The following is a 12,619-nucleotide window of genomic DNA, read 5'->3' on the forward strand; positions in this document are numbered from 1 at the left end:
TTGTGTTAAAATACATATAACCTAAATTTTACCATTTTAACCATTTTTAAGTGTACAGCTCAGTAGTATTAAATACATTCACAGTGTTGCGTACCATCACCACCCTTCATCCCCAAAATTATTTCATTTGTAAAACTGATATTCTGTACCTGTTAAACACTAACTCTTCATTCCCCCTTCCCCAGTCCCTGGAAACCACCACTATATTTTCTGTCTCTGTGATTTTGCTTAGTCTTGAGTACCTCATATAATTAGAATCATAGAGTATTTGTCACTTTGTAACTGGCTTATTTCACTCAGTAGAATGTCCTCAAGGTTTATCCGGTTGTAGCATACAGCAGAATTGCTTTCTTTTTTAAGGCTGAATAATATTCCATTGACTGGATGGATCCCATTTTGCTTATCCATTCTTCTGATGAGGGACACTTGAGTTTCTTCCATGTTTTAGCTATTGTGAATAATGCTGCTATGAACATTGGTGTACAAATATCTTTTTGAGACCCTGATTTCTGTTCTTCGGGGCATATGCCAAGAGGTGGAATTGCTGGATCATTTGGTAATTCTATTTTTGACTTTTAAGTATAGATGATTTAGAATGTTTCAAGTATACAGCAAAGTGATTCAGTTATATGTATATTTATACATATATATTCCTTTTTCAGATTCTTTTCAATTATTACAAGATATTGAATATAGTTCTCTGTGTATACAGTAGGTCCTTGTTATTTATCTTTTTTATATATAGTAGTATGTATCTTTTAATCCCAAATTATCAATTTGTACCCTCCTTTCCCCTTTGGCAATCAAAAGTTTGTTTTCTATATGTGAGTCTATTTCTCTTTTGTAAATAAATTCATTTCTTCACATCAGGTGGCCAAACTATTGGAGCTTCAGCTTCAGCACCAGTCCTTTCAATGAATATTCAGGGTTGATTTCCTTTTGGATTGACTGGTTTGATGTCCTTGCAATCCAAGGAACTCTCAAAAGTCTTCTCCAACACCACAGTTCAAAGCATCAATTCTTTGGCGCCTAGACTTCTTTACGGTCTAACTCTCACATCCATACACGACTATTGAAAAAAACATAGCTTTGACTATACGAACCTTTGTCTGCAAAATGATGTCTCTGCTTTTTAATGCGCTGTCTAGATCTGTCACAGCTTTTCTTCCAAGGAACAAGTGTCTTTTAATTTCATGACTCTGTCGCCATCTGCACTGATTTTGAAACCCAAGAAAATGAAATCTGAGACCGTTTCCACCTTTTTTCCCATCTATTTTCTATAAAGTGATGGGACTGGATGCCATGATCTTCGTTTTTTGAATGCTGAGCTTTAAGCCAGCTTTTTCACTCTCCTTTTTCATCTTCATCAACAGGCTCCTTGGATCCTCTTCGCTTGCTGCCATTAGGGTGGTGTCACCTGCATATCTGAGGTTGTTGCTATTTCTCCGTGTCTCGGCAATTGTAATAGTGCTGCTGTGAACACTGGGATGCAGGTATCTTCTTGAATTAGAGTTTTGTTTTTCCAGATATATGCCCAGAAGTAGGATTGCAGGATCATATGGTAACTCTGTGTTTAGTTTTTTTTAAAAGAGTCTCCATACTCTTCCCCATAGTGGCTAACCAACTTACATTTCATGTTTAATCTTTTGAGGAACCATGTACTGTTTTCCACAACAGGTATATCATTTTGCATTCCCGCCTACAGTGCACAGATGTTCCAATTTCACCACATATTCACCAATGCTTGTTTTCTGTTTTGTTTTGCTTTTTGATAACAGCCAATGTATATAAGGGTAGAATTCTCAATTTTTCAACCTTGCTGTATGTGCTGTGCTTAGTCGCTCAGTTGTGTCCAACTCTTTGCGACCCTTTGGATTGTAGCCCACCAGGCTCCTCTGTCCATGTGATTTTTCAGGCAAGAATACTGGAGTGGGTTGCCATTTCCTTCTCTAGGGGATCTTCCCAACTCATGGATCGAACCCATGTCTCCCGCTTTGCTGATATCCACTGAGCCACTGGGGAAGTTTTGTGCTTATCCTGTTTTATTAATCACCCTTGCTGCTGCTAAGTCGCTTCAGTCGTGTCTGAATCCGTGCGACCCCATAGACGGCAGCCCATGAGGCTCCCCCGTCCCTGGGATTCTCCAGGCAAGAACACTGGAGTGGGTTGCCATTTCCTTCTCCAATGCATGAAAGTGAAAAGTGAAAGTGAAGTCGCTGAGTCTTGTCTGACTCTTAGCAACCCCATGGACTGTGGCCCACCAGGCTCCTCCGTCCGTGGGATTTTCCAGGCAAGAGTGCTGGAGTGGGGTGCCATTGCCTTCACCCTTAATTATCCCTAGACAAAATCTCTGTGGGTGTACCTGGTAGATCTTTTGAGCTTTATAAAGGTAGTATCATGCTCTTTGAAACCTTCTAGGATTTTTTTTTTTCACTCATCATCACACTTCATTCGTCAGAATGAAGCAGCTCACTTCCTAGAGAACGGCAGAAATAAGCCTGTCCTTCAGCCACTGGTGTGGAGTCAGCTGTGGGACTCACTGCATCGGAGCAAGAAAGTTTCTTTCTCACAGTTCAGCAAGCATGAGCCTCAGCCCCCAAGCCTCATGGGTGACACAGTGGACTCACATGCTGAGAGGCAGGGGGCCAAGGGCTGAGCACCTTCTGTAGAAAGCGGTAAACAAGCCGGCTTCCCTCTGTCAGGAACGAATTAGTTACGCAGAAGTCATGCTGGGCAGGGGGCGCGGGGGCAGGGTTCCTGGCAGTCCAATGGTTAAGACTCCTTGCTTCCACCGCAGGGGCATGAGTTCAACCCCTAGTCTGGGAACTAAGATTTCGCATGCCTCGTGGCCCAGCTAAAAAGAAAAGAAAGTCATGTTGTGTAGCCTATGTGCTTAGCTATGGAAACTGCTTGGTCTTGGGAGAAGTACGCATCTGCAGTCTGGCACAGTCAGCAAAAGCTTGCAGGTGGACTTCCCTGGTGGTCCAGTGGCTAAGACTCCAAGCTCCCAGTGCAGGGGCCTGGGTTCAATCCCTAGTCAGGGAACTACATCCCGCATGCCACACGAGTTTGAGTGCCACAACTAAAGATTCCGCATGCCACAACCAAGGAACCAGCATGATGTAACAAAGACCAAAAATCCCTCAGGTCATCACAATAGTTAACAGATGGAATTCAGCTTGGAAATTTGCACTCCGCTCAAACAAGTGGACTAGGTCAGCCCATCATTGTGGTCGGGCCAGATGGACAACAAGTATTAACAGTACCAGCAAAGGACGTTGCTGAAGAAACTGTTATAAGTGAAGAACTGCAAAAGACAATGTATCCGAATAATTGAAAGCCAGGTGGAGTCTGCAGAAATAGAAGTAAGGAGTCTTTTACTCAAACAGATAACTTTTAAAAAGCATTCATTTTTAAAAAAAGAACTTGCAGGGTGCTCAGGACCTGCAGGCTGCCTGCACAGAGGTCAGGCAGACACGTGTGCCTTATCCATTTCATAGCTGTATAATATTCCTCCACTGTATGAAGATACCATGTCATTGACGCGGCTTCCAATCTTGCCCACATGCAAGCCTCTCTTGAGGACAGAGTTACTGAGCTATGGGTTACCCCTGTGGTTTAGCCACTTTTTCTTTTATATTTTACCCTTTTTTTTTTTTGGCATGCAGCATGTAGGATGCTCGTTCCCCAATCAGGGATCAAACTCATGCCTCCCGCAGTGGAAGCACAGAGTCTTAGCTGCTGGATCACCAGGGAAGTCCCCTACTTTTAGCCTTTCTGACTGTTACTTGCAGCCAAATGCACTTATCAAACTCGCTTCCAGGGGTGGATCCCACAGCCCCTGCCCTGGCCACTCAAATGTAGAGACAACTCCAGGTCTTAGGGGGAAACCTATAGACGAAACCTCAAGAGGAATCTCCGGACTTTACCGAGGAAACCCTGAGTTGAGTAAGATTCCATTTTTGCTCCCTGGTGGGATGGGGGATCAACAGAGAAGTCAAACTCAGATATATAGAAAAATGAAGCTTCATTCTTTGCCCATCCAAGTTGATAACATGAGATTCTCACCTGCTACATCAGAAAACAAAACAAAAATACTTCCAAACAAGGGTGAGTGGGTGGAATTTAAATGTGTCTCTGGCATTTGTGTCTTGTTTGAGCAAAGAGCGACAGCTGCCCAATATCTTGGGTTCAGAGCCTGGCTCCATCCCTTCCGAAGTATCTCCCTTCCCTCGACCTTTCTTCTCTGTAAAATGAGACCATGGTAGTTGTAATGATTTGCATTCGTGGGTGGGAAGTATATTGAAGAGTGGCTGCTCACAGTAGGTGCTTTGTGGTTTTTTGGCCAATTTAGGAAGACAAGGAGGTCACCACACATCGAGGCTGTGTGCTTTTTCTTCTTTTAATGTCTGCTGTTAATAAAATATTTTTACAGAGACCAAAAAGTCAGAATAGTGCAAAACATCTCAACACCATGCATTCATGACCACTTCTCATTGGTTTTAAACATTTGTTCCAATATTTACAGAGAAATGGGGACATCTGTGCAGATGCCAGACTGACGGGATGGAATTAAAACAGACAAACAGCATTTTGAGTTCACATTTGCAATCACATGCTAAGAGAAGGTGTGTGGAGGAAGAACCTCCCTGGACTGCGTGGCCAGGTTTCAGGGTCTCAAGGGGCCGGGGCCGGAAGTGGGGTCTGAGTTTCCCAGACTGTGTAGCCAGGGATGCCTAGGGACCGTCCGCCAGTGACCTATGCCTTGCACAAGAGTCACTGTGGCTGGGCGGGGGGTGGGGGGCAGATGGAGGGGGTCTTACTTGACACTGTCAACTTGATTTGTCTCTTTAAAAAAAAAAAAGGCAAAGAGAAAAGCAACACGTGTCAGCGAAAATGACTTTGGTCCTTGACAATTATTAGGAAAGGATGTTCAGGAGACAGCAGGGGTCGTGATGTAGAGCAGCTCCACAGTGAGTTCCCCTCCCTCTCTGCCTGAGCAGCAGAGTTGGGGCAACTCTGGGCTGTCTCCCCTCTGCCCCCGTGTCTCAGTGTTCCCACCTGTAAGATGGACATTGCTGGGGGTGAAGGACAGAAAGGTCTCTGAGGTCCCAGCTGGAGAGGTCCCAAGGATTTCTAGTTGGCTAAGTCTTTTTTTTTTTTTTTTGCATCTCTGATGGGGGCATGGTGAGGTTTCAGGATGTAGTGCCAGAGAACCAGGATTGGGGGATGCCACTGGGCACCTCCTTATTTTAGGTAAATCTTTTGAGGACAGACTGGAGAGAGCAAGGAGGTCCCTCTTCCTTCTAGTTCTGTTTTTGCCCTTTCTCTCCTGTCTCTGCAGCCCCATCTCTGAATTGCTCTCTCTTCATTTCAAAGTTCTGGCTGTTCCCATCCAGGCAGGATCTGATCCTCTTGACTTCTTCCTCTGTCTGCCCACCCCTCTTTTCTCTCCTTCCCTCCCTTCTCTTCTTTGGGTCCTTACTGTCTCCTCCCTTTTGAGGGGGGATTGGCTGTGTCCCTCAATGTCACCCCCCACCCTACCCTGATCCCACTACGAGCCTATTTTATCCTTTTCCTGATCCATGAAAGTCTGGGGCAAGTTCCCCGCATGGAACAAGTTCCAAATGCAATGCCAGGACCCCACCTGCACTCAGAACCCCAGGCACCCCAGGTGAAATGGTGGAAGCCCAAAGGTATCGTCCAATGCTGGGTGGCCCTCTGCTCCTCTCTGAGCCTTGTCGTTGTGATTTCAAACACTTCCAGTCCCCTCTGTCCTCTCTTTACTCTTTGCCCTGTGGCTCAGCCAGTCTGCTGGGAATACCTCCTGGGTGCCTAGATCTGTGTGGGAGGGGAAGGTTGGTATGGACAGACACACGTGAATGTGTGGGGACACACAGAACTCCCTGCCTGAGACATAATTCAATTAGACATCCCCTCCCCCCGGGCCCAGCCTTTGCTCACTGAAACTGGGGCTCTCGAGGGGCTTCAGAGCCCCATCTTGCAGGGAAAGAGAGCCTTTCACAGATACCCTCAGCTCCATGGCATCAGAGACAGAGGCTGGGGGAGGGGCGGACAGAGGGACAGTGTCTGGGGAAGTCCTGAGGGGGATCAGAGGTTTTCCACAGAAGGGAATATTTGTGATGAGTTTTGAGAAATGACTACCAGTTCTCTGGGGGGAAGAAGTGAGAAAAAATTTCCCCAACAGTTTTAGCCTGGGAGTCAGAAAACGTCATTTGACAAATACTCCCTGAGGCTCCCTCCATGTGCCTGGCCCGGTGCTGGGGAAGCACACACACACACACACACACACACACACTCACTCACACACCCTAGACCAGAGCACCTCCCAATAAAGCTTTTGGGAAACACCTTGGCTTTCTCTGGCAGAAGCTCAGCTCCCCCTGCCCTTTCCTGCCAGTCATTCAGGAAGTCTTTCAGAGCCTACTCCAAATCACAGATTAACTCCCCTTTGGATGTTGCTCCTCTCCGCATCTCCAAGTCAGCCATCCAGTCCACCGCCACCTCTTGGATGGTCTGAAGTTCAAATTTCCCTCTTGGGCCTCATGACGGAGACTCCAAGTTCCCTGCAAGACACCTCCAGCCTGTCCCTTGTCCCTGGGGCGGGGGGGCCCTCCCGTCCCACCATCCTGAATGAGAACTTTCATCCTAATCTCTAATTCTGAACCGTCAGTCACCTGAAACTGCCTGAATTTACACACACTCAAAACGCTCAGTCATGTCTGACTCTTTGTGACCCCATGGACTGTAGCCCATCAGGCTCCTCTGTCCATGGGATTTCCCAGGCAAGAATACTAGACTGGGTAGCCATTCCCTTCTCCAGGGGATTTTCCCAAACCAGGGATTGAACCCGGGTCTCCCACATTGCAGGTGGATTCTTTACAGTCTGAGCCACCAGGGAATTTAGGGGACACACAAATACTTTCAGGTAAATTAGAAATAACAGCGACTTCATCCAAACCCTTGTTCACAGATGGGGAAACCATTACCATAAATATACAACCCTCAGTTTGCACATGGCCTCCTTAAAGATGCTCAACCCCTGGGCAGTGCACAATCGGGACATCTGTACCAAGGGGCCCTGGGGCTCATCCAAGGCATAGTTTTTAATATATCCTCCAAAATCTTTCCAAGAATTAATTTCAGTGTCCTGAAAGCATTTTGTCCTCCCCCACCACCACATCAGTCTATTCTTCATGAGGTAGCCAGAGGGAGAGTCAAAACCTGAAATCCAGACTCTCCCCAGATTTAAAATCTCCTGGGGCCTCCCAAGTCTCTAGGGTAAAATCAAAACTCCTCAGGACTTTATACCAGATCCCACCTGGCCTGAGACCTAGGCAGACCTCCTCAACCTCATCAGCATCTCCCACCACCCCATTGGTTGACTCAGCTCCAGCCACCTGACCTGGCTATGCTTCAAGTCAGCCCACTTCCAAGCCTTTGCATCCGAAGTTGCCTCTGCCTGGAGCTCTTTTCTCTCCAATGGGTGGTTCCTTTACACTTTTCACCTCCGCAGAAAGCCCTTCCCCATCTGAGGTAGCCCCCATCACTCCAGGAGCCTAGTTAACTCTCTTCTCATCCCTCTGTTTAAATTTTTCCCTTGTACAGCACAATCCTGTATTTATCAATCTGCTGGGAAAAAAACCCACAGCATACACATACTGGTCCAACGTGAAAAAGATCCTGAGCAAAGACAAGCCATGCCAAACTTTCCCAAAACGTCTCCCCAAATGCCTGTGTGAGCTAAAATGGAGAAATGTGGCCAAACTGCCCCAAAATCCCTGGTGGAGGAAGAGTTTCAGGCAGGTAGAGGCTCCACCTGGGGTATCCTGTGGCCTGTGTGTTTAAATGAATGAATGAAATTTGGGGGGAGTAAGCTCCCCAGCAAATTTGTATATTCACTTACACACACACACACCCCTCTCAAGTTTCTGGTCTCTTTCCGTTCTTTCCTGACTGGAGCATTCTAGGGGAGGAAGTGGTTGGGGCAGGGAACTGGGTCCAGGGAATCCCAAATCTTCACTCTATTTTGGTGGGAGATCAAGAGTTCTCAGGTATCTAACCCTGGTGTCCCAATGGAAAGCAGTGAAGGCAGGGGTTCTGCGTGGCAGCCAGAGGTGGAAGGGGGCACTGGGGGACTTTGCCCTGAACCCCCACCTCTTTAAGGATTGGGGGCAGTCCCCTGAGGGGGGTTAGCAGCAATGGGGAGCTGTATCGGGTTATCCGATGTCAGCTCACCCTTCAAAGGGGCACACAGGCCAAAGGGAATGGGGAGGGGATGTGGTACTGGAACCCTCGGCATTGTCTTAAGCAGCTCTCTGGGCCTCGGTTTTGCCATCTGTCAAACGAGGGGGTTGAACTCTATGATATGTGGTGGGGAACGGGGGAGGCAAAACCCCGTAGGGAAGCTGGGGCAGCGTGGATGTCCCAGAGCAGACCCCTTGGCCGGGTTTGGGCGCCCAAGAGCGCATGTGCTTTTGAAATCCCATCCTCCCCCGCTTCCTTATTTTTTGCACAAACATCAAAAGGGACTCTGGTCCACCTTGGTGGGGGGGCTCTCTAACCACCACCCTAGCCCCTCCAGTCCCCACACCACCCCAGGGGGCGCGCCAGGAAACCCTGCCCCTTGCCCAAGGCTCTCCCAAGGGAGCTGAGAGTTCCATACTTGGCAAATTGGTCTCGGGCCCCACAGGTTGGGACCCATCTTATGGCTTTTCCAGGGGGCAGGAGGCAGGGCGTCCCGGTAACACAGCTCTGGGACCTGGCCTCCTCTCCAGGGGCTGGTTTTCCTCCCATTCCAGCTCGAAAAGCCCCTAAACGCTGGGGGAGTAGCCTCAAGTAGGGGGGATGTGGCTTCTTCCTTCCTCTTGCCCTGGCGCAAGGCCTCCTGAGGGGGTAGGGCGCTGCCATTCACCTTTCCCCAGAATGGGAAACTAAATCAAAGGCGCAGAGGCAGGATGCCTTCCGTTCAGAGCCCGGAGACTCGCCCTCAGGGAGGTCCAAGCGCACAGGCACCGCCCCGCCCTGCGCGCTCTGCGCAGGCGCAATGGTGCCTGCCTGCGTGCACCGCACTAGGGGGCAGGCGCGGCACCGCCTTCCTCGGCGGAGCGCGTGTCCGACTTGAGCTTGACGAATTCCTTGGCCACCTCGTCATTGCTGCGTTGCGACAGGATGCGCAGCACCGTGAGGCCCGTGTCGTCCATGTGGATGCGGCGGCCAAGGGGCAACCAGCAGGCGGCGCTCCCGCGCTGGACCAGCTCGCGTAGCTGCAGCACGGCCAGCCCCACCGTGCGGTCCTCGCGCGCGAAGCAGTAGTCCTTGACGCACACCTGCAGCTCGTAGCACTCAGGGCCTGTGTCAGCGCTCAGCGTGCTGCGGGAGGGCGGAGCGTGAGGACAGGCCTCGCCCCCCTGGCCAACCAACCCCACCGGTGACTCCTCCTCCCTCACCGGGTCACGCCCACACCTGGGCATTCCGAGGCTGGGCCACGCCCACATTAAGTGATCCTATTTTCATAACCTGGTGCGAAGAACTGACTCATTGGAAAAGACCCTGATGCTGGGAAAGATTGAAGGCAGGAGAAGGGGGCAACAGAAGATAAGATGGTTGGATGGCATCATCAACTCGATGGACATGAGTTTGAGTAAGGTCCGGGAGTTGGTGATGGACAGGGAAACCTGGCGTGCTGCAGTCCATGGGGTCGCAGAGTCCGACACGACTGAGTGACTAACTGATTTTCATAGCCTTCCAAGAGAATGAGCCTGGCTCTGCCCCTGCCCCAGGTGTCTTGCCTCACAACCCCATGCTGGGCCACGGCCACATCAGCTGACAACTCCTCTTCCTAGCATGATCCTTGCCCATTCTCTCTACCTTTACTTCTCTCATTCCTCACTCAAGGACACCCCCATGAAACTACTCCCAGCCCCCAGCCAAGCCACATCCTCACCCCAAGAGACCCATGTTCCCACCCCGTGATACCAGCGCCCACACCCACAGCCGGCTGAACTGCTGCCTGCACCACCTTGACCCAGATGTGGCACCCAGAAGACCCTTTACCAGGCTCCCATCTGAACTCAAGTTCTCCCCTTGACGTGGCCCCTCCCCCGTGCTCCCTAGCCTACTCTTCTTACCCCCAAGGTGCCCTCTCCGTATAACCCTGCCCTGATGTCTCACCATGAGTGACTGCCCACTCTAGCACTCTTCCCCTTCCTCCAGGTTACAAAGTTCCTGCTGCTGGGTCCTGCCCTGATGCTGGCTAGTCAAGAACTCTCTTCTCTCCGGCTACACCCACACTGATCTCTTGCATCTCCTTCCCAGGCTGCATTCCTAGCCCTCGACTATTTGGGCCCACCCCCAGGAGGTATCTGCCCCTACTAGGCGGTGCTCTTGTTCCCAGGTATTGCTTTAGGTGACCTACCTCTCCAAAGTCCTCTGACCAGGAGCTCTTCTCTGATAGGATTGGCCAGGCTCCGGGGACCCCTCCCTTCAGCTCTGATTCCCTCTTCCCCTGCTGCACTCTGTCCCCCAAGAACACCTCCCCAGTGTTACGCTGCCCCAGTGGGGCTCACACATGATCCAAAGATCCGCCAACCCTCACCCTCACCCCAGGTATATACCTTGATCAGACTTATTTATGTTCCTTATAAATCATCCACTCCTCTAGGTCCCTGACGCCTCTGACCAAGATTACTCTTGCTTGTTGCGAAGCCCCATCTAGATGTGATCTCAGCCCTACCCACATGACACATATCCCCATGCCCTGGACCAAGCCACATTCCAATCTTGTTCCCCAGAGCAGACTTCTCCAGATGACCTATCCCAATAGCACCAAGAAAGCTCATTGCTGACTCCAGGAGGTCCACCCCTATGCCCCTCAGCCCCAAGTTTCTTGCCTCATCATGACCACCCACACCTCTCAGACCAGAATTTTTAGCCCCCAAATGCCCCAGGTCAACATGTTCCTTCTGGCCAGACATCTTCTCCCCTTCATGAGCCTTCATTATGCTATTATATCATACTCACTGTCCCCGACCCTGACCTGTGTGTCCCCCAAGGTGGTCAACTCCATCCTGGTATCACTCCTGCACTAAGGTGTCTCCCTTCCCAGCATCCCCACTTACAATGTGATCCCTCCTGTTCCTGTCCCCAGAAACCACTGGTCCACCAGACATCCCTCCCGCCTACTGGGCCCTGAGGTCCATATAGGATCATGTCCCCTAGCCATGCTCCCCAAAGCATCCCAGACTTACAACTGAAAGCTCTCATTGTACTTGGGGGCCCAGCTGTTGTTCTTGGATTTGGTCGCAAACTTGCGTTTCTTGTCACTAAGCTGGGGCCCAATGATGTTGACCTCGATGAATGGCCGGAAAATGCCAGAAGTCTGCCACTTGAGATCATTGGCAGCCACCACTGTTGGGGGAATTAAAAGGTAAGACTGCTTAGGGTTCCGCACTACATAGCTGTGGTTTTTGAAACCTGGCTGAAAGATTACATTTCCCAGCATGCTTCTGTAGCTAAATATGACCACGTGACTAACTTCCAGCCAATGAGATGTAAGAGGAAGTGACACAAACAACTTTCAGCAGGGGAATGCCCCAAAGGCAGGGGGAATGCCCTACATTTTCTCTTTCCCCTAGCTGCAGACTGGGAAGCTGATGGGGGCTGAGTTCTTTGGGACCCTATAGAGGAAGAAAACACATTAGAGATAAAAATACAGCAAAAGATGTTTGGAGCCTGGATCCCCAACACAGCCCCCACATGAGTTCTGGGTTGATTGTTCTTGGAGTTACCCCACAGGAAGATTCATTCCATCTAATAATATCTTGTTTAAGCCATTGTAATTTTAGGTCTTGGATAAAACAGACCAATCTGTGTTCTAACTAGAAAATTAAAGCCCACAAGAGGAAAGCAGAGCTGGGAGAGAAAGTGGAATGAGTCCTGTAACACTCTTTGTACCTCTTGATCCAGCTGTGCCTGAAGGTGGATACTTCTGAACATTTCAGTTTTATGAAGACTTTTTTTTTTAATGAAAAAAATTTTTTTTTCTTTCTTAAGCCTATTTGAGTTTGGTTTCAGTCTTAGAATCTAGTGCATCTTGACTAAGGCACTCTCCCTCCCACCTCAGGCCACTCACCTTTCACTGTGACCTTGTGTTCCCCAGTTCCTGGATGAGTGAAGAGCTCTACGTGGACGGAGACTTCACCCACAGGGTCTTCCACACCCGAGCCTGGGCAGGGCAGGGGAGGGTGCTTGGCATGAGCTTCATTCTTTCCCACCCACCAGAAAGGACGTGGACTGCCTCCCACCCACCATATGCTGGCGGCATCAGGTCATCAGCCATGACAGGTTGGCACTGAGGGCAGGCTGGGAAGATGGGTGCTCATAAGGAGGCCGGGAATCCTCAGCCTTTCACTACTTTGTTTTGTGATCTCAGGCACATCTCTTAACTTCTCTGAGCCTAATGTCCTCTTCTTCATTCCCTGTCATCAGACTCAGTCTTCATCTTTCACACCATCTTGGCAGCATCTGACACTTTGGCTTTCTGTGCCTCAGTTTCTCCTCTTGGCTGCAACAAGGCTACATTCTCCAAGTTCTCATC

The 12,619-nt window shown here is 49.6% G+C and overlaps 1 protein-coding gene across 11 annotated transcripts in view; it reads right to left on the reverse strand.

Moving 5' to 3' along the window:
* Window positions 1-4,386: 4,386 nt before the first annotated feature.
* UNC13A (unc-13 homolog A) overlaps window positions 4,387-12,619 on the reverse strand; it is a 69,501-nt gene continuing 61,268 nt past the window's right edge. For all 11 annotated transcript variants that reach the window (XM_027548211.1, XM_027548212.1, XM_027548218.1 and 8 more), the window contains 3 exons: window positions 12,155-12,247; window positions 11,271-11,430; window positions 4,387-9,393 (listed from right to left, as the gene is read on the reverse strand). In XM_027548211.1, coding sequence (XP_027404012.1) covers window positions 9,093-9,393; window positions 11,271-11,430; window positions 12,155-12,247 — 554 coding nt within the window. In that variant the 3' untranslated portion in view covers window positions 4,387-9,092. The remainder of the gene's footprint in view (window positions 9,394-11,270; window positions 11,431-12,154; window positions 12,248-12,619) is intronic.

The sequence above is a fragment of the Bos indicus x Bos taurus genome, chromosome 7 (assembly GCF_003369695.1).
Source record: "Bos indicus x Bos taurus breed Angus x Brahman F1 hybrid chromosome 7, Bos_hybrid_MaternalHap_v2.0, whole genome shotgun sequence".
Lineage (NCBI taxonomy): Eukaryota > Metazoa > Chordata > Mammalia > Artiodactyla > Bovidae > Bos > Bos indicus x Bos taurus.